Source organism: Danio rerio, chromosome 16, assembly GCF_049306965.1.
Source record: "Danio rerio strain Tuebingen ecotype United States chromosome 16, GRCz12tu, whole genome shotgun sequence".
NCBI classification, from domain to species: Eukaryota; Metazoa; Chordata; class Actinopteri; order Cypriniformes; family Danionidae; genus Danio; species Danio rerio.
Window position 1 is genome coordinate 46,830,354 of NC_133191.1, and position 26,317 is coordinate 46,856,670.

The following is a 26,317-nucleotide window of genomic DNA, read 5'->3' on the forward strand; positions in this document are numbered from 1 at the left end:
CAACCGTCCAGAAGACCAATCAGACAGAGTTTGTGGGTAGTCACACCTCTGTTTTTAAAAGTTTGCTTTTCAGTAAGAAATAATAGTTTGAGTAGGAAAGAGCAAGTTTTTATAAGCAGAATGAAAATGAGACTCTTTTTATTATGGGAAAACACCCATCAGGACTGTGCTCTCAGGGTCATGAGCCTGAGATAGTGGAACTTGTAGTAATATCTTGTTAACAGCTAATGAATTTAGAAAGAGCAGAAAGAAGCATCATAAGTATAATAGAAAGTACAGAAAAAGTGTAGCAAATGCTTGTTAGAATTTTTAAAGAAAACTGGAAAAAAGTACAGAAGGTCCTGTTCTTAGCTTCCCATTGTGGTCTTCTGCTGCTGTAGCTCACCTGCCTCAGGGTTAAATACGTTATGTGTTCAAAGTCTGGCCATTTTATTTTGATTCTGATTTCTGATCAATAAAGCATATCTCAAGGTAAATCTTAGAGATAGTTGTTTGTGTGTAGATGATGACACTAATTCAGAAACACAATAAATCAGACACCAACAACCAAACCACCTTCAAAGTAACTTAAATCACCTTTATTTCCCTCTCTCGGTTTGAATTTTAACAGAATATCTAGACCACGTCTACATGCCTATAAACATTGAGTTGCTATCATGTGAATGGCTGATTAGATATTAGTGTTAACAAGCAGTTGAACGTGTACCTAATAACGTAATATAGACATAATGCCAGACACATTGATCACAGTGCATTCCCTAACATGCTAATATTAATAATTAATACCCAAGACCAGCCCTACTGTTTTATTCTGACTAATCATTTTGAAATTACTACCTATACATGCACCTTTTTGGTTTATAAAACTATACAAAGTTTACTACAGCATGTCTTCAACAGTAAAACTGTGAACTTTGTACAACCAAGAACATGCATTAGTGTGTAAAAGTGCTATTACGTTACTGAGAATTCTGTTGTCTATGTGAGCATCACAATGTAATACAGACTTGTAAAGAGCTTCACATTTTCATACCGACGTCGAAAAAAAAAGCTTCTTGGAGTCATGCTGACATTTTACTCATTACCATGGCAACCAATGTAGATTTATCTGATATTAACTACACTGAACAAATGTATTCACTCTTCGTTGACTGCAAAATGACATGCAAATACAGTCCAACCCGAAAATCTAATTTGACTTGGGCTCAATCTGTTTGAATAAAGTGTCAACTTTAGGTGTAGACTCACCGGCCACTTTATTAGGTACACCTAACTTGTACTCTTTTGCCTTCAGGACTGCCTTAATCATACGTAGCACATTTTCAACAAGTTACTGGAAATATTCCTCAGAGATTTTGGTCCATATTGACATGATAGCATCACGCAGTTGCTGCAGATTTGTGAACTGCACATCCATAATGCGAATCTCACGTTCCACCACATCCTAAAGGTGCTCTATTGGATTGAGATGTGCTGACTGTGGAGAACATTTGAGTACAGTGAACTCATTGTCATGTTCAAGTCTGAGATGATTCGCCATTTGTGACATGGCGTGTTATCCTGCTGCAAGTAGCTATCAGAAGATGAGCACACTGTGGTCATAAAGGGATGGACACGTTCAGCAACAATACTCAGGTAGGCTGTAGTGTTGACACAATGCTCAATTGGTACTAATGGGCCTAAAGTGTGCCAAGAAAATATCCGCCACACCATTACACCACCACCACCAGCCTGAAACATTGATACAAGGCAGGATGGATTTATGCTTTCATGTTGTTGACGCCAAATTCTGACCCTGAATTCTGAGTTACTGTTGCCTTTCTGTCAGCTTGAACAAGTCTGACCATCCTCTGACCTCTGGCATCAACAAGGCATTTGTGCCCCCAGAACATTTTCTCTTTTTTGGACCATTGTCTGTAAACCCTAGAGTTATATGTGCGTGAAAGTCCCAGTAGATCAGCAGTTTCTAAAATACTCAGACCAGCCTGTCTGGCACCAACAACTATGCTCAGTTTGAACTGCAGCAGATCGTCTTGACCATGTCTACATGCCTAAATGCACTGAGGTGCTGCCATGTGATTGGCTGATTAGAAACTTGCATTAACGAGCAGTCAGACAGGTGTCCCTAATAAAGTGGCCGGTGAGTGTATAAGTAACAAACATGACAAAAATTGGCTACTTTTTGAAGGTATAATACTTCAGTCAAGAAACAAATTCCTTCTGGGAAATGGTTTCAAGAGAACTAAAGATGACAGACCAGCAAGGACAACATATGGTTCGTATGAATCACAACAGCCAATCAGAAACCTGTCGGATCCAGATGTCAGACTCAAAGGCAATAGGACTGTGCTGATACATGCAGGCCAAGGGAGCTTTAGCTGTGGCATCAAACCAAAGATGCTGGCAGGAGAGGTGACAACCTGAACGCATTTCAAATATGAGAGGAGACAGAAACAGAAAGACACATTTGTGACCCTCCACCCGCAGACTTTAGAACAAATAAAGACACTAGAGTAGAAATAGGACATGGTACACAGCGCTTGCTAATCGTAGCACATGGTACACAGACCATTTACTGAATAGACACTTGGCAGAACACTGAAGAGTGGAATCTCAATATTGAACCGAATTAATATTGCAGCCCATTTTCAACAACGCTGCGTTCGAGTTGGCAGAATGCTGAGCAGAAATACGGGAAAAGCAAAATGAGGTTTAATTGCTCCAAAATCCAAGCAGCGCAGACTGTATGTACATTAAACCAAAAATACACAGGGGTTTCTCCATATACAAATACCACGATACGAATTAAACTGATCTTTCCATCCTGTGTGGTGCAGTCCAGTTGCCAGCAGTGGCCCACGCAGCTAAATAGACGTCTATATTAACTCTCACCAAGTCACAAAACAACTAGGAGAACAATGAAGTCTGTTGTTATGTAACGCACTAAAGCTGCTAATGACGAGTTCTGATAATGGGAAACAAAGGCAATCAAAAGCATAAAAGCATGTTTGTCACTTTTTGTTCGGCTGAAGGGCATTCAGGCCTGCAATATGAAGGCTATAATGATCAGAAAGCGAGTTTGGTTGAATAGGTTCACTTCACATGTGTTCATTAATGTTTTGGTCTGCTCTGGAAATAGCGTCCAGTTTTTTTTTTGCCACTTCCCATTAGGCATGGGACGATAACCGTATTCAAGGTATACCATGGTTTGGAAGAGTCAATTTTTGAAAACCGGGATCTATTTCTGCTATACCATTCCTAAGGCATTTGTAAAAATTTTATTTGCATTTTTGATTTTGATTTTTTAGGACAACAGTATCTCGGAAAATATATCCAGAAAATATATCCAAAGATGCTGTTTTAAATTGTAAATAAATCTTTGTCAATGATCTATTTGAATTATTTAGCCTGACTTGTTTATTCATTCAGTCAGTCATTCATTTTCTTGTCGGCTTAGTCCCTTTATTAATCTGGGCTCGCCACAGCGGAATGAACCGCCAACTCATCCAGCAAGTTTTTACACAGCGGATGCCCTTCCAGCCGCAAACCATCTCTGGGAAGTATCCACACACACATTCACACACACACACACACACACACACACACACTCATACACTACAGACAATTTTGCCTACCCAATTCACCTGTACCACATGTCTTTGGACTGTGGGGGAAACCGGAGAACCCGGAGGAAACCCACGTAAAAGCAGGGAGAACATGCAAACTCCACACAGAAACGCCAACTGAGCCGAGGCTCGAACCAGCGTCCTTCTTGCTGTGAGGCGACAACACTACCTACTGCGCCACTGCTTCGCCCCTGACTTGTTTATCTCAAAATAAAATATAATGTGTTTAAAGGGGGAAAAAGTTGTTGTTTTTTACCCAGACATTTAAAAACAATATATTTTAGAGCATTAATCACAATACCGTGATATTTTTATCCAAGTTTATCATATCGTCAGAATCCAATACCGGCCCATGCCTACTTACCATAACCTGTACATCCTCAATACTTTACTCCATTAGGAAGCAAGTGTAAATTAAAATAGCAGCTTTACACATGTTTTCCAGTGTTCAGTGTTGAGCTATTGAGATTAATTATAAAATTGTATTAGTCAGGGGTGCGTTTCTCAAATAACGACTTAACTTGCGGCTGAACTACCATAATATGATGCATCTATTAGGACACAGGTGTCAAATCCAGTTCCGAGAGAGCCGCAGCTCTGCACAGTTTAGTTCCAACCCTGCTTCAACACACTTACCTGAAGGTTTCAAACAGAACTGAAGGAATTACTTTGATCAGATGTGTTTAATTAGGGTTAGAACTAAACTGTGCAGAGTTGTGTGTTTGACACGTGTGGTTTAGGAAATGAATTATGTAGTGATGAGTGTTTCTCTATTGAAGATCCATTGTTTGAGCCACGTTAGTAATGTAAAACATCCGTAATGACAAATGGGGTGGAACAACAACTTCTTTAGAGAAAATCCCTAAAACTTTTTATGTGTGCAAATTAAATTGTTCTACATGCACACGCATTGTTAAAAAAAAATCCAATATTAGCTTTGGTAAAAACATGTGTGCGTTTTCCATATTATTTGAAATATATGTAAATGGCACAAAAAACTATAGGCCTATATTTCCCTTACAATTATTCAACCGAGGATCATTCTAAACACATACTACTATATACATTTCTGGCGAGCGTGAAATACTTCCCAGGAGCTATGCTTTTTTTTTTTTTTACAGTTTTAGTTTTCCTGAATTCACCAGAGGCCGCTGTGTATGCTTTTTCAGATCTCAAATTTCTCTCGCAATTGCATTTCATGCCTGTTGTTCTGGCGTAAATCCATCAGAGGCTGCTATCGACTGACCCACCCTCCTCCTTCCGTAAACCCAACCAATAGTGTTTTCAAAAGCACTGATTGACCCACTCGTCCACTTTCCTAAACCCAATCGACAATTTTCAAAAGCACCCCAGAAAAAGAAAAGCCCACATCGTATTTTTACTATGTTTTCAGATTTGACTACATTCTCACCCTGTTAATTACTTGTTTATTTAATTTTTTGTTTTACCTGCTTTCTGGAAACGTACTACTCCGAACTCAAACCCCGTCGTTGTGGACAGCTTCTCTCTGCATCTCACGTCGCCCAACATACATGGCAAGCTACTGGACAAACTGGTAACAGCAGGAAAGCCATCCATACGGAGGTAAGCGGTCAGCTGGTAACCGCAAAAAGAACCAACGTCATGACCGCCCCATAGCATTCAGTTTACAGACGAATGAACTTCTGGCTAAATAATTTGTGATCTCTAGAAGTGTATATAGGGCTACGTTTTCATAATGAACCTACTTTGCAATTATTAATGAAAATATTCCATATTCTATTCCAAAACTTAAAATCACTAACAAAAATCTGACATGTATTCTATTCTCATTTATAAATATATATAAATATACAGCCTATATATATCCAAATCAATGAAGAATGTTTGTAATGACAAAACTTGACAACTTAGTTAGCAAACTATGGTTTTCGAAACGCACCCCAGAACAGCATGATTAAGACAAGTCCACAGAAAAGCACACACGTCATACTCTGGTTTATTCATATTTCTTTTTACTGGGACAAATCTATGAGACCCTCCATCAGGGACAGGGCATTAAGTGTACTTTCGTTCTAATCCACTGCTTTCCTGCCATGTCTTAATCACACAGAATCTGCTGGAATGTTTCTTGCATAAAACTCAACGCATAGATGTTCTCTCTGGATATTTTAGTGAGGACATAGCAGCTGTTACAGGCCATTCACAAATTATTATTTTTTTTTTACATGCTCAAATCATACTCAAATCTTTTATTTTCGATTCATTGGGTTTTCAGTTTGCATCTTTTTCACAGTGCCTTGTTTCTGGCCCACTATTTCAAACTAAAGGTTAAATTGTTTTCGAGTTAAAATTTAAAAATGCACCTTAAGACCCAGTTTTCTTTTCAATTCCACTACTTTGATCTTCATATAATGCATATAAATGATCCTCATTTAAAATGCTAACATGCATTGTGTGGAAACTGCACCTTAAAATCGTGGCAAGATTTCTCGTCGAGGTGAAAAGTTGTCTCGTGGGTTGTGATGTTATGATGGAGCGTGAGGGTGAAATTAGCATTGAAGATTGGAGGCAAGGTTGGATTTGAACTGCACATCAAGTGCTTGGCACATACCTGGCAACCCGGCTCGAGTTGCAAGTGTCACTTAAACGGGTGTGATGTAACCACTTTTTTTCTTTTTTTTTCTTTTTTCAGCAGCTACCGCGTCGAACATACAACTGCAGCCACACACATTATGGTTCATATCCATGCGATGAAATAGCACTTCAGATATGATGAAAGTCATAATAATCAGAAACACAAATGAAATTAAGACATGTGGAGTATTCCTATTTTAGTCGCATTATTGAAGTGTACAGACATGTAAATACAGTAATCACACTTTTACTGTCGTGTAGGATGTTTAGCCGCATTTTGCAACAGGATAAGCCATACACACACGGCTGTTTGACACTATTCCTCTGCACCTACTTAGTAAGTAAAGGACCATAGGGACACACACACTGAACTCCTGAAGACTCGAGACACCCGCCGTCATCACGATACACACGTTAATGCCATTCATTACTTTTTTTTTAAAGCACTTAAATTGTTTTGCAGTTTGTGATTTTTTTTTCAGTTGAATAAAAATATATTTACACAGCTATTAGCAAAATATGCTGCAGTGTTTGCGTGCCCTTCATAGAATTGAATTTATGTTGATTTTTTTTTGTTGAATAAAATACTATTTTTTAAAAAGAGTGTAATAATCTTGACTTGTCTTGTTCTCATGAACCCAATCTCGTGTCTCATTTCATCTCGTGGAGTAAGCGTCTCGTCACACCCCATATATATATATATATATATATATATATATATATATATATATATATATATATATATATATACATATATACATATATACATATATATATATATATATATATATATATATATATATATATATATATATATATATATATATATATATATATATATACGCACACACATATATACCAAACTTAAGATTTCAAGTTCAAAAACAGAAGAAACTGGCTTCAATATTTGGATAACTTGAAGCAGTGATAAATAATTTAGTAGCATAGTTACTCATGTTGTCTCAAAACACACGGTAAAGTATTATTCTATATATCTCTCACAAAATCTTTGTGTAAGAGACATGGACTTGCTTAAGATGCCGTCTTCCTAGATTAGTTGTAATTAGGAAAAATGGAGACACAAACCTCTTCATGCAGACAATGTACTGAGAGAAAGCACCGACATGGAATTGGCGATGGTGAACTGGGAACTGCTTCCCTTACTGTTTTCCCATTCCCTTCACATCAGTGAATTGCTGGCCTACTTTCACAACTTCCATTTTTAATGAGTTCCAGCAACACTCACACCGGAGCTCACCAGTCAACAACCTGTCACATCCACAAGAAACCCACGTGAAAGGAACGCAGAGTAATTGTAATAAATATTCAAAGCCTACTGGTTTTTGTGGTTTCCAGACATGCCAACAGCTGGTTCTCGACTCTCTGTCCCAACAATATTTATAGTGGCTGACTTTAGAAATGTTGTCAAAGAACAGTCTGTTATCTGGATGAGAATACAATGCATTTTGGTAAAGAAAAAGTTTGACCTTTAGTGTTCCAGATGTCTGGAATAATTAAAGTCAGTCCATCACTTTGTTTTCCAACATGCATGAGTCTTTAGAAATGACCAAAAACACACTTACACCAACATGAAACCAATAGCAACAGGGTATTTCAAGAAAAATGAGGCCATAAGAATCATGGGGAACTAACGGGCTGAGCTAAAAAAAAAAAAAAGGGATCACACTCACCTTTACACATAAACACTCTGGCACGGGCTCAGTCTCCCACTGGGAAACGTGGCATTGGATCTAATTTTCTTTCAGCAGGCAGGCTGGAGGTCACACCTGTGCTTCTCACGCATCCAGTGAAGAACTTCAGGGTGTAGGAACCTCTCCAGGAACACATTACAAAGACCCAGAATCTTCTTTCGCTCTGAAGGTGTTATGTTCCTACTCTTCATTTTTCTAGGAGGAGCTTGATTTGTTCACATAACATGACTCAGGCGGTGAGTTGGGGAACTAAACTGAGTCATAAACAAAAAAAAAGACCATCAGAAGCTTATCAGCATCTGGTGAATTGAAAATCAGAATTATTTGTAAAACTATGTGAAGTTTATTTATAATTTCAAGAAGATCACAAGCTCATGATTGACCACAGCTTCTTACCTCAGTTGTCATAATCTTGAAGAATCCCCCTTCCACCCCTATTCCTCCTCCCTTTTCCTTGATAGGGCGACACTGTGACCCAGTGGTTAGAACTGTTGCCTCACAGCAAGAATGTCACTGGTTCAAGTCTCTAACAGGCCAGTCAATATTTCTGTGCAGAGTTTACATCTTCTCCCCGAACTCGCGTGGGTTTCTTCTCACAGTCCAAAAACATGCAACATAGCTAAATCGATCAAACCAAATTGGCATATATAGATAGATATTTATAGATGACCGAATATAGACCGAATTTATAGATGAGCTCTTAATCAACATTATATCTCTCCATAACAATTCCTAGTTTTTTATTAGCCATAAATAAGCAGAATTCTCTAACCCTACCAACTGGCCAAAGTTCAAACTCTCCTCTAACCCTGCAAAAGGGAGAGAGCCCCGTACTCGAGGATTTTATGAGCTCAGAGCTCTCTGTTGGGACAGCATGCTAAACACGCTTCATAATCAATCTTTAGCTAAGTGGAAACTCTTGAAAAGGGTACGATATCCAACCAATATTTTTAACTCAAGCGAAAGAAGCAAATTGTTCAGAAATTAGTCTGTGAGTGAGCAACAACTAACAAGATAGCATCTTAAACTTCAACTTAAATACTTAAAAGTAGTCAAAAGATTAGTTTACCCAAATATCTACTTACTTTTTGTCCTACCACAAGTTGTTCCAGGGTACCACGGTGGCGCAGTGGTTGGTGCTGTCGCCTCACAGTAAGAAGGTTGCTGGTTCGAGTCCCAGCAGGGCCAGTTAGCTTTTCTGTGTGGAGTTTGCATGTTCTGTTCGTGTGAGTTTCCTCCAGGTGCTCTATTTTCCACTCCTAGTCCAATGACATTTATAGCGAGTAGAATAAATTAGGTCAACCATAATGTAAAAGTAAGTGTGTATGGGTGTACTACGTTGTGGCTGGTGGGCATCCGCTGCGTAAAACATATGCTAGAATAGTTGGTGGGTTATTCTACTGTGGTGAATCCTGATAAATAAGGAACTACGCCATTGGGGTTCTCATTGAAAGAAATTGCTATGGCTGAATGTTCAGTTATGTAAACATTTTTTAAGTGCAATTTTTGAACTTGGACTCAGCCTTCATGAGATGATGACAATGATCAGATTCTGTCACCAATATTTTGTTTGATGTCGCCCTTGTGTGTATAACAGCTAGGGCTGCACAATATATAGATTTAGCATTGATATCGAATGTGTGCATTCGCAATAGTCACTTCGCAGGATCTGTTGAGTTGGGATTATAGTGGAGAAGTTGTAACCATAATGGTGTAAAAATGTATAAGTCTTTTGTGTCTCCAGAATGTGTCTGTAAAGTTTCAGCTCAAAACATCCATCTGTTTCTTTATTACACCTTTCAGATCATTGTAATGTTCTGCTCTGAACACTTTGTAGCTGTTTTAGTTGCCTGTGCCTTTAATGCTAGTTCTCTCCGCCCACCGTTCCCACATGCCTGTCAGAGTGTGCCTCAATATCTGCCTCGGCTGCATCAGATAAACAATGACAGACATGAAGGAAGCAGATCTCAAGGAATCTTTGTGCGAAATACTACGGTAAGAACTTACCCTTATTTGATGTATTTGTTGTAGAGTTAAACATGCACTTTTTATAAATGTTTTGAAACTTGTAAAACTCATTCTTGATCAAATTTGATGATGATTGATGATCACAGAGCGCTGAACAGATCTTTTAATCACGGTTGCTTTGCGCACGTCTTGTTGATTATACACGTTACTACAGACACATGTTAAAATGCGGCTGTCAATCAATTGGGTGGGCGGGGAAACAGCACTCCTACGTCACGTTGCAGTTGGCCTCAAAATGGGAGGGATTTGGATTATATATTAGTGTCAGGAAATTTCAAAAAAGATACTTTTTGTGTTTATATCACCTCAATATGACCGTAGACACATTATACCTACACACAGTTCCGTCCAAACAGCTTACAAAAGACAACGTTCGTCATAAGGTGCCCTTTAAAGAATTAAGGCACAATAAACTGAATAATTTGTACTTTTAACTTTAATTTGTAATTTAACTTTAATAAAGATTCATTTGATAGATTTCTTAATATGATGAAGACTATAGTGTTATTTTACATGTATTCAATTTCTGTACCTGAATACTTTGAGAAGTGTAAAGCACTGTCTATTTCATATTTGCCCTGATGTAATTATCAATGTTTGAAATGTACATTGTATTTTTTTATGCAAATGATTCAATCTCCTACAGAATCATCCAATAAACCCAACGCAAAGAATTCTTTCTAAATGAATCTGGTTAAACATATATTGCATTAAAACTAAATATCATGATTCTTCCAGTATTGTGCAACCCTAATAACAGACTTAGAGTATCAGATCCATAAGAAATTACAGTTGCAGAATTATTAAACGCCCTTTGATTTTTCCCTCTTTTTTTAAATATTTCCCAAATGATGTTTAACAGAGCAAGGTCATTTTCACAGTATGTCTGATCATATTTTTTCTTCTGGAGAAAGTCTTACTTGTTTTATTTAGGCTAGAATAAAATCTTTTTTTTTATTTAAAAAAATAAAAACATTTAAGGGTCAATATTATTAGCCCCTTTAAGCTATATATTTTTTTTTGAACCATCGATATACAATGACTTGCCTAATTTCCCTAACCTGCCTAGTTAACCTAGTTAAGCCTTTAAAAGCCACTATAAGCTGTATAGAAGTGTCTTGAAAAATATCTAGTAATATTATATACTGTCATCATGGCAAAGATAAAATAAATCAGTTATTAAAGAGGAGTTATTAAAACTATTATGATTAGAAATGTGTTGAGAAATTCTTTCCGGGAAACAGAAATTGGGTAGAAAATAAACAGGGGGCTCATAATTCTGATTGCATCTGTGTATATGATCCCTTGTTTAGGCCTATAATGCTTTCATCCATTAATAAAAGTAATCTAGAGCTTCCTTTTGACATTTAAATCTGGTCGTTTTCTACGGTTTTCTCTAAAATCAGATTAAAAATGCAAGATTCATATATGCAAGTCTGCAGATTCCCATCATGATAAATTTCCCTAAAACATTCATACGAGCTGTCATGACAGCCCTAAGTGAAAACCATATCTAAATCCTAACACTCCATGTTCTCTGTCGGTGGCAGACTTTTTGCTCAAGCGAGATGCCAAATGCCCATGGTGCGAACACAGAGGGCCCTAATTGAGAGCTTGTTGATAGGCTGGTGGCGCTGTCCCAGTTTTACATTCAATCTGAAAAAAGGATAAAAGGTCTTGCTTCTCTGATTCAGCAAATAATCTTGCTGGAGTCTCGTCGACATTGCATATGAACTCGATGACCCGCAAGTTTTGCATTTTAGGTCACGCTCATGGAACTCATGCAACACAATGAATGCTGATTAGGGGGGTAATTAATTTTGAGCCACAAACCGGAGAAGGGGGCCACAGTCTCAGACAGTAGTTCTCCCGGTAATGGAGTCTCGGTCGTCAGATTCGCCGGAGCCCTTCCTTTAACATTCAATCTTTAAAGCACAAAACAGCCCCTCCTCTCCAGCTACTCTTCATGCAGAACCATGAGACCTGTTACCATGGAAACGTCCTCAGAGATAGTGCGGCGGCACAAACATGAAATGCTCAAATGCCTCCGTCAAGCACGTTTCCAACTGAAACGATGGTGCTTGGTATACAAGGCAAGTATCCTTTATGTTCCATCAAGAACGCGAAAAAAGCGCCAACTGTTTCTGGCAGCCCAGGAGCACCAGCCATCTGCACATCACACACAGCCTGTCAGTGTTTGCTGTTTTAATTCAAAGTCTTTACATTTGGAACTTCCACGGGGAGTCGATCGCTTAGAAACACAGAAGACATTCAAGAACAAGCTGCACATTTAGTCAACGGCTTGTAGGGTTGATCAGAAACTGGAGATGCTCCGTGTGTCAAATGCATTCAATCTATGCAAATTTTCAGGGAATCAACCCCACAACCTTCAAGGAATGAATCATTATCATCACATAAGCACCGCAATATGTGTGGGCTTTGCCAGTACTCTTATTCCTCGTGTGCAGTGGCTCAGTCGATGAGCGGAGACCCTCTTTTTTTTATTCACACATCTCTGCATCCGCCACCATGGTTACGGAGGTGAAGGATGAAGACTGATGGAGGAACACACAAGCAAAACGACGGACATCGATGGAGAGAGAAGAAAAGAACCAGGGTGGGAAAATGAAGTCTCGAAGGAAGAGGAAACCTGATAAAAAAAATGGGAGGGGAAAATGGGTTGAAAAGAGGGAGACGATGAGTGAGAAATGAAGTGACAGATTTGCCCGGGCGGCTGCAGAGTGACCTCATTGTCTCATGGGCGATTGAAGAGCCGCTGCAGATCAAGGAATTTAATGTTCATTATCAAACGTATGAGCCACTGGTCAACCAATATGGGTTTGATATGATTTGATAATACTCCTAAAAAAAATTAAAAGCTACAAAAAATAAAATAAAATAAAAATTCTTGTTCCCAAAAAGTACCTTATTGAAAAGTTCTTAAAAGAAGAATAGACGATAATCGTGTTCAAGGTGTACCGCGGTGTGAAAAAGTCAAGGTTTAAAAACAGTCAAAATTTTCTGCTGTACAGTTCCTAAGGTTTTCTTACTGACATTTTTTAGGACATCAGTACCTCCAGCAGAAACGATCTCCAAAGATGCCCTTTTAAATTGTAAAAAATAAATAAATAAACAAAAATTCTGTGTTTTTGAAACAAATAAAAAAGTCAATAATTAATTTGAATTCTAGCCTGACAGGTTTACTGCTCCAAAATACTTTAATTAAATATTTCCCAAAATAAAATATATTGTTTTTAATGAGGAAAAGGGTTTTGTTTTTTACCCAGACATTTAAAAAGAAAATATTTTAGAGCAGTAATAACAATATGGTGAAACATTGATATTTATATCCAAGGTTATTATACCGTCAGAATCTTATATCGACCCATAGTGTGAAGAGCAAATTAATCATATAATGAACCATTTTGTAGAATGAAAAGCTTCTGTAGATGTTATTCATATAATGACTGATGCAAATAAAGAACATTCATTCATTCTACTTCGGCTTAGTCCTTTATTTATCAAAGGTCGCCACAGCGGAATGAACCTCCAACTATTCCAGCATATCTTTTACACATTGAATGCCCTTCCAGCTGCCACCCAATACTGGGAAACACTCATACACTTTGGTCAATTTAGTTAATTCAATTCACCTATAGTGCCTGTCTTTGGACTGTGGGGGAAACCGGAGCACTCAGAGGAAACCCATGCCAACACGGGGAGAACATGCAAACTCCACACAGAAATGCCAACTGTCCCAGGCAGGACTAGAACCAGTGACCTTTTTGCTGTGAGGTGACAGTGCTAACCACTGAGCCACCATGCCACCAGCAAAAAAAAGAACAGATTTTTTTTTTTTTTTTTTTAAATAAGCACTTTTGATTATGTTTCTGGTCTCGGTGTACATAATTATAAAACCACTGTAATTGAACAACAAACAAAAAAAATTATACTGAAATGCTTTGCATTTACTGTACACGTCAAAAACCGCTGTCCTGCAAAGTTTAGTTTTAATTCCAATCAGACATACCTGGGCTAGCTAGTAAAGGCTTTCTAGACACATCTGTGTGGTGTGTTGAGGCAAGTTGGAGCTAAAATCTGCAAAACACAAGCTCTCCAGGACCGAATTTGGGCAACCCTGATTTAATATTACAATATGGAACACCCAGTTTACATAGTTATATATTTTTAAGGGTTTTTAAAAGTAATTTTCTTGTTAAAGATGTAATAAGTATTTGATGTCTCTAGAGCAGGGGTGACCAATCTGTTCCTGGAGATCTAACTTCCTGCAGATTTCAGTTGCAGCACATATCAAACACACCTGCCAGTAATGATCAAGTGCGGTTCAGGTCCAGATTAATTGCGAGAGAATTTATGAATTGAAGCACCCGGAGGAAACCCATGCAAACATGGGGAGAACATGCAAACTCCACACAGAAATGCCAACAGACCAAGCTGAGACTCGAATTAGCGACAATCTCGCAGAGACTTTCAATAACCACTTTTATAAATTATCTAACCAAGCACAAAATTTTGATGGGTATATATAACAAAAAAGAAAATATCCAATAAAAGTTAAAAATATTTACATCAAAGTTTATTGCTGTTTTAAGAAAGAGTAAACAGAAAAACCTCTTTTGATGACAAACCAACGGGCCTTGCTGATAAAAATTTCACTGTGGCCAAATATTGACTAATTAATTGTGCCATCACTAATGGAAAAACTTTTAATTAGCTCCAACATTCTTTTACCATTTATTGTAATTCATACACCCAAAAGCAGCACAAAATAAAGCCGGCAGACCATATCAAAACAAACAGGAGAATCCATCCCTTGTGCTCATCTTAATAAAATCATAAAAGGAGGCTGCAAAACCAGCCTATATTAGAGTGGAGAAGGTGTTTAATGTCTCCTGAAGTCACTGGGCGTTGAGCTACACCACAAGCATGATTTTATGACCCGGGCCTCATCTGGTATCATTACAGCATACATAAATAACAGCTGTAAATACTCCACGTGGAGCATTCAAACACAAAAGTGACTAAATCCAATCAATATATGAGAGGATGGGGGCAGCACAGAGGTTAGCAATGACACCTCACAGCAAGAAGCTCGCTGATTCGCACATTGGCATTTCTGTGTGGAGTTTGCATGTTCTCCCCGTGTTCGCTTGGGATTCCTCCGGGTGCTCCGGTTTCCCTCACAGTCCAAAGACATGCGCTAGAAGTGAATTGGATGAACTAAATTGGTCGTATGTGAATGAGTGTGTGTGTTTCCAAGTACTGGGTCGTGGCAATAAGGGCATCAGCTGTGTAAAACATATGCCATAATAGTTGACGGTTCATTCAGCTGAGGTGACCTCTGAAATAGAGACAAAGCCAAAGGAAAATGAATGAATTAATGAGAAGATGGTTTATATCGCCACCACATTCTCATTCCAAACAATATTAGTGGCGTTTGAGGCATGATCGATTTTGAGCCTCCCTCTAAAGATTCAAGAATCTCATTCAAAATGAGTTCAGAAACGCTAGCACCCATTGTAACAAATGAGATTTTTTTTTTTGTTTTTCTTCTGTTGCGCTCAACAAACAACCAAATGAACAGAAAAGGGTCTCATGACCTTAGGGTTAACTTCACACCTTTCTCCAAATTTCAGGAGGTAAAATATTGACTCTAGATAATCATGCTGATAATACAAACCTCAAATTAGTGCTTTGCAATCAGAAATAATGTGCAACTAGCTGAGAGAGGAGGTGGGCCTGATCAACTCACACTTCTCTTTTACCTATTAGGCCGACCTTTGGCCAGCACCCAAATTTTGACTATAAAGGTAAGGGTTTCTTGCTGAAACATTGGAAGCTCAGCCGTGGGATAAGCGAGCATCGCCCGGCATTCTCGGACATATCAGCTGTGTGTACCAGCAATAAACAGTTGTATTGCTTGATTAGTATGGTGTATGGACCATTATTGGTGCCTTCTCTTGTCGATTAGCACCACACTTGTCTCACTTACATAAACACATACCATACTAAAACCTTTTTGGTATGCTGAAACATTTTAGATCCTAAAATTTGGGGCATACTAAAACACCCATCAAACTCGATAGTCTGAAAAAAAAAAATGACTATGGAAGTCAATGGGTGCCAGTAACCATACATTTCTCATTTTCCTTTGGCTTAGCCTCCTTAGCCAACAACTATTCTGGCATGTTTTATGCAGTGGATGCTCTTCCAGCCACAACCCAGTACTGGGATACACATTCACTACTGACAATTTAGGGGAAACCCACACGAACATGCAAACCCCACACAGAAATGGCAACTGGCCCAGCCAGGATTCGAACCAGCAACCTTCTTGCTGTAAGGTGACAGTGCAAAACACAGAGCCACCTGCCAGCAAGCAGAATATTTTTTGAAAATCTTTTTTTGTTGCTGCATAACCATAGACCCATCAAATATGCCTAATAAACCCTGTTCACCGTCAGCTTTGAACAACTGGATCAAAGTTACCTGATGCGATGAGTCTACATGGACGTCCCTGTGTGTGCGAACGCCGTTTATGGGTGGAACTGATGTCACTGTGGGACAAAAGTCTGTCAAGAGAGTGTGAAAAGTTGGGCGAACTGAGAAACTCCTGGTTCGGTTATTTACATGGACATCAATTTGATATGCACTGACTACACATTGTTGCAGACCAGGGCTGGATCTAAAATAGCCCCTATACCTTGCCTATAAATACAGCAATATTAGAGTGGCCAGCCATTTGTAGGGTCAGCAGTGTGCTCTGACAGAATTTCTCACACACAAACTCTAGTGTGACCGCAGCTTTAATCCCACAAAGCTCTGCAATAAGGGTACAACCATACACCCAACAGCTAAGCGAAGTTTCTCAAACTGAAGCTGCGGTCACACCAGAGTTTGAGTTTGCGAAATTCTGTCGTACGGCTCTGTGAAAAGGGGCAGGATTCAACAAGATGATTAGACATTTAAAAAGTGAGCGATTGCTCTGTTTTAAATTTCTGTCAAGAGAGGTCATGTTTTGATCCTCGATTGTCTCACGCATTAAAGTGATGCGATTTCTCAAGTCAGAGTTCACCAAGCTTGAACTTTGCACCGAAGCAACCTGCGAAACTTGACGCATGACCTTTGCGTGCGTATGAATGGAAGTCTATAGGAGGAAAAGTCCAGTGTGGCCGCAGCTTAATTTCAAGAGGATGTGATATGATTGATCGCAGCTGGTCTCTCATCTATAATCATTAGTTAGCCAATCATTAATCCAAACTCACTATAAGTAGCCTGTCTGAAGCTGCGCTCACACTAGAGTTTGTGTGTGCGAAATTTTGTCGTGCGGCACTGCGAAAAGGGGCGGGAATAAACAAGATTATTAGGCATTAAAAAAGCGAGCGATTGCTCCATGTTTAAAATTTCTGTCCAGAAAGGTCATGTTTTGATCCCCGATTGGTCTCCACAGTCAAGTGATGTGATTTCGCAGGTCACCAGGCTTAAACTTTGCACTGCAGCAACCTGCGAAACTTAACGCATGACATTGCGTTTCCAGTCTGATGCATTTTTGTGCGTATGAATGGAAGTCTGGGAGGAAAAGCCCAGTGTCACCGCAGCTTTAAACTGCTCTTATCTTCGTTTTCTGAAGAAACCCCCATCCACCCTTTTTCTCCTTTACCAGGGGGAGCTCTCTCGAACTACCTGAACTCTTACCTCCCCTTAAATGCTCAGACCGCGGGAGCCCTGGGCTCAATTATCTCCGAGCTTAAGGTTCTCTCCCGGGACAGCGTGCCAAACCTGCTATAAATATCAAGCAATATCTAAGTGCGAGCTTTTGAAAGAATACCCATAATGCTCTGTATGAAATTAAATCCACAGGATGGGGTTCAAAGCAAAATCCTACCAAAGTTTCTAAATTAATGTTTGCACACATGAAAGAAATCGAAATACTTTGTTTCATTAGTATTTGATTACTTATTTTTAATACCCACCAGAGGGTCTGACCAAGACGTTTAAAGTCTAATCTGTTTAAGGGGTTCATGAAACCGAAAATAACAAACGGCATCCCTTCAGGTAAACTGTGCTTAAATTCACTTGTTTTTTTTTTTTGCTCCTTCAAGTAAACTGTATTAGTGGACTACTAGTGTAGGGAGTGGCGAGTGAGGGTACCCCACAGCAATCTTCTTACGAACAGTCTACCACTTTCTAGCCCTCCACATACTGGATTGTCTGGATTAGAGATCAGATTACAAGAGTTATAACTCCAGTATGATATACCCACCACATTATTTGATAAAGTGCATTTGAATTGAACTGTAAACAAAAAAAAAATCACCTAATGAACCACTCGAGGACTGAAAAGCTTCTGAAAATAGCTGCACACAATAACCATCAGTTATATGAACTCTTAAGACGACTTCATGGTCTTAGCATGTTGGAGTTACACTCTTAAGGCATTCCATTCACACTAAAAACGCTAAAGAAACTGCACATCAACACGATCTTCCGTCATCAATATTTTAAGCTCTGAAAGTGACTTCAATAGAATTAAATACACTCACCGGCCACTTTATTAGGTACACCTGTCCAACTGCTTGTGATTGGCAGATTAAAAAAATTTGCGTTAACATAGCAGCAACTCAATGCATTTAGGCATGTAGACATGGTCAAGACGATCTGCAGCAGTTCAAGCAGAGCATCAGAATAGGGAACAAAGGTGATTTAAGAGACTATGAACGTAGCATGGTTGTTGGTGACAGACAGGCTGCTTTGAGTACTTGAGAAACTGCTGATCTATTTTCATGCACAACCATCTCTAGAGTTTAGTTTATGATCCGTCAGTAGAGAATGGCCAGACTGGTTCCAGCTGATAAAGACAACAGAAACTCTTATTACAACCAAGGTATGCAGAAGAGCATCTTTGAAGGCAAAACACATCGAACCTTGAGGCAGATGGGCTACAACAGCACACTGGGTGCCACTCCTGTTGGCTAAGAACAGGAAACTACAATTCGCACAGGCTCTGATCTGAGGAGTCTCGATTTCTGCTGCGACAATCAGATGGTAGGGTCAGAATTAGGCTTCAACAACATGAAAGCATGGGTCCATCCTGCCTTGCATCAACGGTTCTGGCTAGTGGTGGTGTAATGGTGTGGGGGATGTTTTCTTGGCACACTTTAGCCCCGTTAGTACCAATCGAGCATCGTGTCAACACTACAGCCTACCTGAGCATTGTTGTTGATCATGTCAAACACTGACCACAGTGTACCCATCTTCTGATGGCTACTTCTAGCAGGATAATAGGCCATGTCATAAAGCGCCAATATTCACAGACTGGTTTCTTGAACATGACAATGAGTTCACTGTACTCAAATGGCCTCCACAGTCACCAAACCTCAATTCAATAGAGCACCTTTGGGATGTGGTGGAACGGGAGGATTCACATCATGGATGTGCAGCCGACGAATCAGCAGCAACTGCTTGATGCTATCATATCAATATGCACCAAAATCTCTGAGGAATATTTCCAGTACCTTGTTGAATCTATCCCATGAAGAATTAAGGCAGTTCTGAAGGCCAAAGGGGGTCCAACACAGTACTAGTAAGTGTACCTAATAAAGTGGCCAGTGAGTGTACATCATTATAGTAGTCTTTAAATTAACTTTTAAAGTTTACATGCATTAAAACAGGTCGAACACTCCAGACTCTTTAAAACCGAAACAGAAAGCAGTCTTTATATACAAAAAAAAACAAGAACCCACTTTATTAAGACAGTGTTTAGGTCTCAGTATCAATGTGCCGGATTTTTAAAATGAAAAGAGAAAGCTACAAACGTCCAAGAACAGCGATAGCTGAGTCTACACAAACTTTATTTTCTTAAAAATACATTACCATAAAATAAAAAGCAATAAAAGTTATATATGGGGGGGGTCAGGGGATCAGGGTTTAACCCAATTTTCCTGTGATGTACAGCCTGGAAAGTTTTGGAAGAGGAAATATATATATATGTGTGTGTGTGTGTGTGTGTGTGTGTGTGTGTGTGTGTGTGTGTGTGTGTGTGTGTGTGTGTGTGTGTTTGTAGTAGTGTAGCAGGGCGGGCCGTGTTGAAGCGAGGGCTTGGTTCACCTGAGGAGGAGGAGGACAAAAGCCTCCACACAGCAGTAATGCAGCAGTCACATGGGCGCACACACAAAAAGGAAACAGAGAGAGAGAACAGCCAAAAACGGGAAGAGAGAAGGAGAGAAGAGAGGTAGTAAAGTGAGAGAGGTAGAGCGAGGCGGGGCAGCTACTCTGTCAGCACCTAAGGGGAAGGCCAGCTACACCTAAAACAAGCAAGGTTCCTCCATCACTTCAGCGTGATACCATATAGACCTCCGTCAGCAGAACTACACAGAGGCGTGTTTGTGTACGTGTTCCAACATCTGCACAGCATCTGAAGCAAACAAGGGTTAATGCATGTGTGGGTACATCTCTAAATAACAGAACACAGCAGTTGTAGGGGCGTGTGTGAGTTGCGATCTCCACTTTAAAGCGAGTCTGCTTCACACACCGTGCACTGATTGAATAGGATTGCACCGGTGAGGTAGATTATCAGCTAGATGAGGATGTAAATAGTTAGAGGAAGCTCAATGAAGCCACCGGCTGAAATGGATACCGCACCATGAACACGTACGATAGCGGATGCCGCAGGACTCCAGGTCAGCGCAGAAAACGTCTCGCAGCTACAGTGCGGGTTCAATCTGGGAGCGTTTAGCTTTTACGCGGATTAGCACACAATATACATATATGATTCCATCGGTCACATTACAGGGAGGACGCTGGAGCCTGCGACACGCTTTTCAAACAAACACTGGGGACAGAGAAGGAAGAGAGGCCAGTGCTATTACTAGACAAGAGACGGAGGACTGACTCTTGACTTTGTGCCCTGAGCGTGTGAATGTTTACGGAGAATGCTCAGCTCAGTCGGACAGAAAGAATGAGAATGAGAGAGAGGCTTTAGAGATGACCCACCCATCAGCAAGGCAAATCTACAGAAGGCGACGACAGCAGGTCTGCGGGGATCCCGGATTAATCTGGATTTCAGTGTGCGTGTGTATCTGCGAGTGGATGTGAACGCGTGTGTGGGGATGGTGGGGAGGGGGGCAATAGTTTAGTTTTCAGCAGCACGAGTAGCGGGCACAGATGGAGGGGGTCCCACTGGGCCGGGAGGCATCCCATCAGGCTGTGCGGTTGGAGGAGGAGGACCTGGGTCTACAAGGACAAAATGACAGCATTAAAAAAAAAACAATAACATTAAACATTAAATAAAATGTGAAGTGCTGCAGAACAAGAGGCTAACGTGTACTTACACATGCCGTTTGGTGGCCCAGGGTGTCGAGGTCCCATCATTGGTGCTATTCCACCCTGTGGGGGAGGTCCAGACATCATTCGGCCTGGCATAGGCTGACCTGGTCCAACCATTGGTCCTGTTTGAAGAAACACAAGATGCTTGATGAGAGATGTATATCAAACTCTGTATAATCAGTTGTTTATATGTTTGAGTCTTGTTTATAATTTCGGGTTATATTTTTGTTGGGTTTTAGGACTATAACATCTGGCAAATAGACTTCAAATGAAAACGTAGATCCGTGCGCGCCAAAACAATCGACCCGAGATCATCTGAATGAGGTGGTCTCGGCTCGATTGAAACAAACTCTGAAGCGGATTGATTGTAGTCAAAAAGCAATACGATCCAAGCACAGTTATATCACAGTGTTTTATGGATATGCAATAGACATACGGCTATATGAAGAGAGAATTATGAGTAGGCGGGAGGTCCAGACATCCCAAGTCTCCCGGAAGTTCCGGGAGTCTCCTGCAATTGTGCAGGGACTCCTGGATGCCCACAAACAAGTGATTATCTCCCAGAAATTTTGCGTCTCCCTCCTGGTTCTCAAATACGTTGCGTACCCTTCTCACCCCTCCCCACCGCATCCCTCCTCGCTCTTCAGACACAACACGTGCACCCTGTCAAGCACCACCAAACCACCACCCCCCGTGACAGCTGAGCGGGACTATGCAAAATAAACCGTGAAACTCTGACCAATGTGAGGAGAGTTTACTCACACATTACTTGTTTTAGCAACAATTTTAATCCCTGTTTCGGAACAAATGAATGGATTCACAGGTGTGAAAGCACCATTACTCATTTGGCACAGGTTCCGCAAATTTTCTAGTTGATTGTCAATTTGCCACATTGCCTAGTTTTAAAGTGACTTCTGGGAAAGCAGTTGATTTATACACGGGACATTAGACCTCAAAATGATCCTGCAATTTAGCTGATGCTGCATTTTTAAAGGGACAGTTCAACCAAAGAACTTAACCTTGCCCTCAAACGATACAAAACCTTTACCAACATCATCTTTTTTCTATTTAACACAAGTGATGCTATTCTAAAAAATACTGGAAACAAGTAACCATTAACAGCCATAGCTGGGGGAAAATACTACGGAAGTGACTACAGGTTTCCAACATTCTTCAAAATATCTTTTTGATGTTCAACCGAATAAGAATCTCGAACAGATTTGAAACAGGGTAAGTAAACTATGACAGAATTTTCATGTTTGGGTGAACTATCCCTTTATATTTTTTAAATAAGTGTCCACATGCTCATGTGACAGAACTGGTCTTAAGAAAAATGTCAAATTCCCATGCCCAAGTTCCAATATAAGTAATTACTAAACATATAGCGATCTTGTAAAATGAAAAGTCATTCATTTCAAATAGTGTCAAATAATTTGCAGAGCAATCCTGACCTGATTAGGAATTTCGCTACAAATGAGACGTTTTGTTCATGATGGAACCCAATAGGGATGCTCATTTCGGTTAATTTTGCTAACCGACAACCGCCACTCATTAATCTGTTATTAACGGTTAACTGGTCAGATTACTATTAATTTTATAGTAAACAAATTGACGTGTCTATTTTGTGTCTGACACATTAAATATTGCATTTTAAAATACTGATTTATTTTTATATGCTAGCATATTAATAATAGAACAATACAACAGAGCATCTTCACGCACCTGCAGTGTTTAGCACAGAAGAACAGAATAAACTAAATAAAATGAATAAAATAAATAGGACTGCCCTAAATTATTTCCACTTAAATAATTAATTTATATTACAAATCGAAAACACTGACTGATCATTTTTAATAACCAGCATAGGCTGTTTTTTCCAATCATATTTTTGTCTTCCGTCAAATAAAATAGCAGACTTCCTCAAATCGCTCGCTCCACGGAAAATATGCATTTATTTAATGCCACGCTTATATTATTATAATCACAAAACCTTTTACATTTTTAATAGAAATCATTATTTTAAAGATTATGTCTTGCTATGGTTTCCCTTCTCTCCATCGCGGCTCAAGTGCGCGCGCTGCGTGAGGAAAAGACAACAACACGCGCGCATATGTAGACTTTTTGTAAACAGTTTTGTTGTTTAAATATGATATTGCATTAATGTGCATACATGCTTTATATGCTGTAAAATAAAAGGTAAAGCCTATTTGTTGCATTTATGATACAGATCCAGGTCAACATCAGCGCTTTTTTTGGCATCAACACGTCTGTTTCAAGCAATATTCTTCTTCCATTTTGCTTCTTTGGCAAATGTGTCTGTAGGCACGGGTTATACGTTATCGTCCCGCAAGTTAAGTATGTCTTGCAGTTGAACAAGTGGCCGACCACAGCTAACGTGCTTTTTTTATTCCAAAAACGCGAGGCGCACCTGCCTTTATATGTTGACAAGGAAAAAAGAAGAGAAGAAGCGCGGTCCTCTTATGAAACGTCTGAATCAGCTGGGTATCGATTGTGCAAAAGTGTTGCTGTATATGTTGATAAAATTGTAATATTTAATAATATTATGATATTTAAGATTTTTACATTCATACAGCTCTGGATAACTTAAAACAGCGATTAGACCTTCAGAGCGGCATTAATGCGTCCTGAAGTAAAGCGAAACGGCTATAAACTCCAGCATGATAGAGTGATTATATAGTATCTATAAATAAAGTATAACTATAGAAACTGTGTTCATCTTAACTGAAAGCTTCTGCGTGTTTGTTAACCTCACGCATCGCACACCTGTCAGTCAGTCAGTCAGCACGTAACCCCAAAGGATTAAACAATAGCGCACAGCACTATACGGTTACAGAAAAAGTTTGCACTGTTATGATTTACTTACCTTTTAGTACGTTTTGATGCGATTATAATCCGCTATTAAAAACAACAACAACAATAACTAAATGTTCTGAATGCGTAATGTAGCCGTGGCGGGATGCCCCGCCATGGAAGAATGAATGTAGCGGAAACCAAGCTCTTTAAAAGTTCTCTGTAGTTGTTTAGACAACACAAAAAGCTGCTCTGGGATGAGCCGCGTGCAAGAAATGCCCCTCTTAACGCAAAGGCGTATTCAATCAGCCCCTAATGCAGCCAAACTAAAAATATATAAAATAATAATTTTAATCGTTTAACTGATAGCATTAATCGGTCACAAACGCACCCTTTCGGTTAACGGTTAATCGATTATTTTGAGCATCCCTAGAACCCAATAAACCTCAAACACATCAACCCGAAGCTCACAGTGACGGCTGACCTGTCTGAGGGGTGTGATGTGGACCCATGGGGTGGTGCATTGGTGGAAATCCAGGGCCGGGGTGTCCAGGATGTCCTGGATGTCCAGGGTGCATGCCTGGAGGTGGTCCATGTGGAGGAGGACCATGATGTCCTCCAGCGTTTTGCTGCACCGCTGCCTGCTGCTCCATCTGCTGACGGGCCTTCATCTCAGCATACTTCAGCTGCTCCATGTGGAACGCCTGTCGCTCGGTCAAAAGCTGCTGCCTCTGGAGCTCCAGCTAAAGAGAGGGACAAAAAAAATAAAAAAAATACAACTGATAAATCAAAGCATAAATTAAATAGCACACGAGGGGAAGTTTAAATTCACACAATCCACACAAGCACAACATTTTATTTTGTTTTTCAATTCAATCATTAGATTGGAATGGCTGAACTTATCTTGCAATCACTCCAATCTGATCTGTTTGCTAGGACAGTGTTGTCAACATCTGCTATATCTACAGTGTCTAGTTTGTGAGACATCAAATATGGCATTTTTAAAATACTGATTTATTTTAACATGCGAACATATTAACAAGAGAACAACAGAACATCTTTATGCAGCGTTTCCAACACAAAAAACAGAATATACTAGATAAAAAGAATAAAATAAATAGTCCTGTCCTAGATATTTTTGCACTTAAATGACAAATTTAGATTACAAAACGAAAACACTGACTGAATCCTTTTTAAGAACTAGCATATGCTGTTTGTCCATGTTTTTTTCTTCAGTCAAACACAAATATTAGGCCAGGGGTGGCCAACACTGTTCCTGGAGAGCCACCTTCCTGCAGATTTCAGTTGTAACCCATATCAAACACACCTGAACCAATTAATTAGGACCTGAACACCACATGATAATTACAGGCAGGTGTGTTTAATATGGTTTGCAACTGAAATCTGCAGCAAGGTGGCTCTCCAGGAACAGGGTTGGCCACACCTGTATTAGGCTATATGCGCCCCAGAAAATATGCATTTAGTTAATGCTCCACTGTTATTCTTATAGCACAAACCCAGTGTCAACATTTTTAATAGAAGTCATTAGTTTAAAGATTATGTCATAATGACTTATTTCCTCCGTCTCACTCCCAGGTCATGTGTGCGCGCAGTGTGTGTGAACCTTAGGACTCATATGTTGACTTTTTTAAAGTAAATTAACTGATACCATAAAAAAAAAACTTTCTAGCCATTTGATAATAGGCATGGAGATGGATAGACAGATGGATGGATAGACGGACGGATAGATTGATGGACGGACAGATAAATGGATAGACAGCGATTTTATATATATATATATATATATATATATATATATATATATATATATATATATATATATATATATATATATATATATATATATATATTGCGATCATGATTTTCAAAAGTAATATGTTTATTATTACCTTTTGATGAGCCTCCCTAATATTTAATGTCTAATTGTTGATAGAAGTCGACTTGCAATTCATAAAATCAGATTAGCACAATTTCAGCTAAAAAAAAATCTAATTTAATGTTCTGATGAAGAAAAAGACTACATTTTGGATGACCAGCACTCAAAAATAATTTGTTTTGCTTGTTCAAACTACTTATGTAAAATGAGCTTAAACAACACAATCGAGTTAAGACAACTTAATTGTTTCACTTTTTTAGACTTGCCTATTTGTGAGGTGT

The 26,317-nt window shown here is 39.3% G+C and overlaps 1 protein-coding gene across 3 annotated transcripts in view; it reads right to left on the reverse strand.

Annotated features, from left to right (window-relative positions):
* Positions 1-19,837: 19,837 nt before the first annotated feature.
* The window catches only part of smarcc1a (SWI/SNF related BAF chromatin remodeling complex subunit C1a), a 37,773-nt gene continuing 31,293 nt past the window's right edge, over positions 19,838-26,317 (reverse strand). For all 3 annotated transcript variants that reach the window (XM_005158282.6, XM_003200246.7, XM_073926581.1), the window contains exons 26-28: positions 24,624-24,882; positions 21,334-21,450; positions 19,838-21,235 (exon numbers count right to left, since the gene is read on the reverse strand). In XM_005158282.6, coding sequence (XP_005158339.1) covers positions 21,135-21,235; positions 21,334-21,450; positions 24,624-24,882 — 477 coding nt within the window. In that variant the 3' untranslated portion in view covers positions 19,838-21,134. The remainder of the gene's footprint in view (positions 21,236-21,333; positions 21,451-24,623; positions 24,883-26,317) is intronic.